The 5,394-nt window shown below is 38.7% G+C and overlaps 2 protein-coding genes across 2 annotated transcripts in view; one reads left to right on the top strand and one right to left on the bottom strand.

The window, feature by feature from the left end:
- The window catches only part of LOC103522046 (wnt inhibitory factor 1-like), a 10,573-nt gene extending 6,266 nt beyond the window's left edge, over positions 1-4,307 (top strand). The window contains exon 2 of the mRNA XM_008487155.3: positions 3,458-4,307. Coding sequence (XP_008485377.1) covers positions 3,458-3,771 — 314 coding nt within the window. The 3' untranslated portion in view covers positions 3,772-4,307. The remainder of the gene's footprint in view (positions 1-3,457) is intronic.
- Positions 4,054-5,391, bottom strand: LOC103522045 (5-demethoxyubiquinone hydroxylase, mitochondrial-like; the record flags this gene model as incomplete). Its single annotated transcript, XM_008487154.3, has 3 exons — positions 4,054-4,424; positions 4,868-4,985; positions 5,262-5,391. Coding segments are annotated over 3 exons (408 nt in total), but the record flags the coding sequence as incomplete, so codon positions are not given.
- Between the last annotated feature and the right edge of the window lie 3 nt (positions 5,392-5,394).

Genomic DNA, 5,394 nt, shown 5'->3' with positions numbered 1-5,394 from the left:
CACTTTTGATCCATAAATCTTTCAAAAGTAACGACTTTTGAAAATCTAACATATCTTTAGGGTTGTGATTTCATGGGTTGAAAATTTTCACTTCATACATCCATCATAAAGCAAAAAGGATGTCAGGTGAGGTTGTCAGGGATGTTGGGGGGTGTGAAGGGTTGTCAAGCTTACCTGGGAAAAGAATAAAGAAGTTCAAAATATAATCAAAAAAAAAAATAAAATAAATAAGATGGTGGAACTTCCCCCATTGGTTTACAGAAAAAAATACCCATCCATTGTCACCATTATCCATCTGTTACAATGCATCATATAACTTTCATCCTAAATAATTGAATTTCATACGATGTCCTGAATAATAAGTTAACTTTAGACTAACAAATCAATTCAGACTCTTAAGACCTAGAATTGAGAGTCGTTATACATAAATGGCGCTCATAACGTTAAGCCGGTAGCATCTAGTCCTGTGGCAGATATAAAAGAGTAACAAGTTCCAGCAGTGACTATTAGGGGACCCGTGTAGTTAAATTACCCTGTTATAACCGAAGATTTTAAATAATCACAGATTTAAATTCGTTTTTCTCAGTTGCAGGTAATAATAACTAATTGAGACTATAGACTTAGTATTAACCCCACACTATTTCCACACTATTTCCTACTATAATCTAAATATTAACCTCCCTTATCGGACATCGTGTGAATTTTTATTTAATCGTGTTGATTAATGACCGTTAGTTTAGCCGCACTACTCAACTAAACGCATATAGGTAAATTAAGACAACCGTTAGTAAGTGTCTACCACTGCTTAAACCTATTAGTCACAGAGAAATTTTAACATAAAAATTTTCTCAATCGCATTGGCATAAAATCCTAAGGGAACATCCGTTACATTAAATTTACTCTCACAAGGGTGATACGGTGGCTGGTGCTAAAAAAAAGGACTTGCTGTCACTCTTACCCGAAAATTCGTCGTTTTACCAACGGGCGTAAGTCAATACCGAATAAGTTTACCTCTCACAAGGGTGATACGTGCTGTGCTAAAAAAAGCTTGCTGTGTTTTCCCAGGGAACATTCGTTACATTGAATTTACTCTCACAAGGGTGAGTCGTGCCTGTGCTGAAAAAAGGGCTTGCTGTTCACTCTTGGCCCGAAAATTAGTGTTTTAGCCACCGGGGTGAGTTCAGTAACCCACGGCCCATCGAGTCAAGTAAAACGCTCTTGAATGAAGAAAGACGTGTAAGGAGGTGACCTCAAAGTCTGGCTTCGCCCCACGGTCCGTTGCCGAACAGGGGAAAGACGAAGATACTCCTCAGGTTACCATTTCCTTGCGATAGGGACTAGATAGGGCCTTGTAAAGTCGACGGCTACCCGACTTGTGACTTTACCTTATCTTTCTTCAGCAAATACATGCCATGTATAGAAAATTCAACCTTTTCATTTCATTTCACATGTACATAAAGGCTGACGAGTCCCAAATCAAAATCTTTTTTCCTTGGGTTTTTAGCTGATCGAAGGGAATTTTTTAGAAACCCTGAATCCCGTATTGTTATAAACAAGGGTTCTAAATATAGGAACCGATTTAGGCTCTTTACCGTAAAGTTTCGTGAGACATTAGGTCTTGTATCTGGCTCTTCGCTCTTCAAAGGGACTTGTTTTGAGAAAAGACATACGGAGGGTTGAGGATTTGTTGGGACAAGTTTTTAAGGTTCAAACAACTAGTAACCAAAACTTCTGGTATGTATACATGGATGTCAACAAAACCGCGTTTTTTTTTTTTATTATTAATTATTTTTTATTCGAAAATTACCATCCTAAGAGTAATCACTCGAGAAGGTGGGTTGGCCCTATGGATCGGAGTGGGGTTTATTTTTATTACCTTTTCAGCATTGGTTTAGATTGTGGAAATCCAAGCCGCCCATACGCTGGCCAGCAAAACTAGCTGGGTGAGCCCCCAAGCTCCTTATAAGAGCAACTTGTCTAACCTCAGAATCCAGTTTCACATCATCATGAAGGAAGTAAGGGCCTAAGTTGCACTTCAACTGCGATCGGGTAGACTTAGCAGTTTTTCTTCATCATAGTTTCTCACAAACGTATCGGTCGGATCAATCGAATCAACCATCACGCAGACGGAACATTCGCGATCCGGCGCCCATAGCTAAGGGCGGGCCCCGCCGCTAAAAATAGGACTCACCCTTTTACAAGCAGAGCCTTGCCCGACCGAAAGAGAGATAGGACAGAAGTGAGAGAGGAGGGTAAAGCCCTGCTATTCCTGGAATCGTCAATTTCAGAGGGAGACAGTTTGGAGAAAAAAAAATTTTTTTTTTCGCAAAACGAACTATCTTGACATTCCGATCGTGAGTATAGTCCATCTTTTTTATCATAGTTGCTATGACAAATATGGCGGTGGACTTTTGGGACTGTCACCTGGGACTAGTCCAGAGCTGACAGTCCGATGCAACTTAATCACTCACGACCGGATTGAGGCCTGCCCACACATAGTAAGCGTTAGTCTCTCCTCACTAGTCCTTCCTTGTGTTCGACCTGGGCAGGGAGGCTCTTAAAAAAAAAAATGCTGTCGGGCATAAGAATAAGCTAGCACCATTTCTTTTATCATGGATACATGGATGGATTAAATAAATAAGGTCAAGTAATAATAATAATAATAATAATAATAATATAATAATAATAATAATAATAATAATAATAATAATAATAATAATAATAATAATAATAATAATCTAATAATAATAATAATAATAATAATAATAATAATAATAATAGATAATAATAATAATACTGATACTGATAACTGATACTGATACTGTATACTGAATACTGATACGTGAATGACTGATACTGATGACCTGATACTGATACTGATACCCTGATACTGATACTGATACTGATACCTGATACCCCTGATACTGATACTGATACTATACTGATACTGAATACCTGATACTGATACTGATCTGATAAAAGAAAAAAGAGCTGAGTACTGATACTGATCTGATTACTGATACTAATACATAATAATAATAATAATAATAATAATAAATAACTAATAATAATAATAATAATAATAAAATATAATAATAACTAAAACTAAAATGAAAGTACATCCATTAACTAGATTTTAGTTCTGATATCGGGCAAGAGGGAAATATAGGAAATCCAGTGGGTAGGTAAATAAACCCGGAAACGAGCCCAATTGAATTCTATCTACGCGATTTTGGGGAGAATTTACTAGCCTGACTTCACAATAGCATTTTGAAAGAGCGACAACTCAAAGTAATCCAGCAGCGCTGTTTAAAGCCTCTAGTCCTCGAGGTAAAAAAAAAAAAAAAAAACTTTTCACTCATAATTTTCCTTCCTACGACGGGTTCGAACCCGAGGCCCCGGGGCTCCGATGATTATGTTAATGAAGTTGAAGTGATGGTCTCATTTCCAGGCCCAGGGCCGGGCTGCGATCAGAAATGCTCGAATGGCGGCTGGTGCGACTCACAGCAGATGTGCCAATGTCCCAAAGGATATCAGGGGACGTACTGCGGGACCGCTATGTGCTTCCCCCAGTGTTTGAACAACGGGACCTGTACCGCCCCTGGAGTATGTAGCTGTCCGCCCGGGTTCCAGGGACTCCATTGTGAAGGAGGTAAGAGGGGTGGGGATTTTTCATTTAGTGGATGTGCCAAAAATACCAAGTTTTTTAACTGGAGGATATCTGAGCTCTTCCTTCTTAATCTCTTTCTTTTTCTCCTCTATCTTGGCTAATGAAGACGACTTTTGGTTGAGTGACATCTTACCAAAACAAGATATTTTCGTACCATATCATAAATTATAAGCAATGAGTACCAATCTACCTATTATTTACCTAGACATCATAGATCGCACATCAGCAATGAAAAATACTTCTTTGTAAAATAATATTGTACAAACTAAATTATTATTTACAAAATTAAATATCATAATAAACAAAATAAAATGCTATACTTAGGTACTTAAACAAAAATAATAATATAGGATGGCTAGACACTCTAGTCAGGGATAAAGATTGGTTGACAGTTGTCACACAAAAAGTTAATGATTTGAAAAAGATCTTGTGTGCTACCTAACGCCATAATTCCTACAAAGTCGATGTCAATCTTCGGTCGATTGTAATGTAGACATACCCTAAAAAACAAACTTCAAATGCCACTTTTACCTGAAAACGCGATGAAAGTCCATATTTGCCAAAATGCTCCGAAGAAGGGTTTTTAAGGTGTCTTCACACCACTTTGGCCACACCTATGGCCACCTTACACCCCACCTTAATGACGTCGGTCATGAGTTTATAGAACGGCGCTTGTTCTGCGCCGTGTTCTAGACCGGTGTCATGGTGCTCCTGCTCCTCGTCACGAAACTTGTGAATCACATCCATCAGCTCTCTGTGGAAAATTGAGAGTAATTGGAATTTAAATGTTTGTTTAAAAACACAGAAGGAATTTAGAAACATAGAGATGTCAGCCTAGTTACAACCAACTGTAATTAAACTCACATGAAGGGGTAAACGCTTCGATGTGCGAAAGACTTCATCAGAACATATGATGATGTACGTGATCACTCGACCCCTTGCCAGCCTAGTTAGCTTGGTTGGTAGCGCGTCTGCCTTGTAAGCGTTAGGTTGCGGGTTCGATTCCCGCCCGGAGCGGATTTTATCTTGAACGGATAATGTTCGTTCTCGGAGCGGCTGGCTCTCTCTTATCCTGTCTTTCTTCTCTCTTCCATATCGGGACGATAAGACCTCGTTGTTACAGTTCCTTCCATCAAACCTCTTTAAAAACAAAAAAAAATAATAATAAAGGAAGGACGGGCTGAAAAAAAAACTAACCTATTGGCTGCAGGATCTGACATGAGAGCGCGCAGTTGTTCGTTATAATGATCCACTATGACAGACTCTACCGCTACTGTACATGCCATGGCACCCTTTGGTCCAAGTAAAGCCGAGCCTGTCAGTCAAACGAAATGAAAATATTATGTGAAAATAAAGTTCAAGTAAAATCATAAACGAAAACTATTTGTGGTGAAGCTGACAACCAACCTCTTCACAATAAAATTGTTGTGAATATTACAAAATTATTAAGAGCCTCTAAAAAAAAAGCATTTTTTCTTCTTCTTCTTCTTTTTTAGTTACCAACAGACTTAAAAAAAGCAAATATGGAGGGAAAATATCATTTTCCCCTATCATTTTACCCAACGTTTTAATCTTTGGAAAAAAAAGTTACCTGCTCCAAGAACAAATCCGGCGACGTTCCAGAACGGCAACAGAGCCGTGGGTCGAACTCGGTACTTTCTGATCAGCTCCTCGAACTTGGCCTTGTGAGCTTTCTCCTGGTCCCACATTTCCTGGATCTTCGG

Source organism: Diaphorina citri, unplaced genomic scaffold (assembly GCF_000475195.1).
Source record: "Diaphorina citri unplaced genomic scaffold, Diaci psyllid genome assembly version 1.1 scaffold6666, whole genome shotgun sequence".
In the NCBI taxonomy this organism is placed as follows: domain Eukaryota; kingdom Metazoa; phylum Arthropoda; class Insecta; order Hemiptera; family Psyllidae; genus Diaphorina; species Diaphorina citri.
This window is presented reverse-complemented; position numbering and strand designations above follow the sequence as displayed.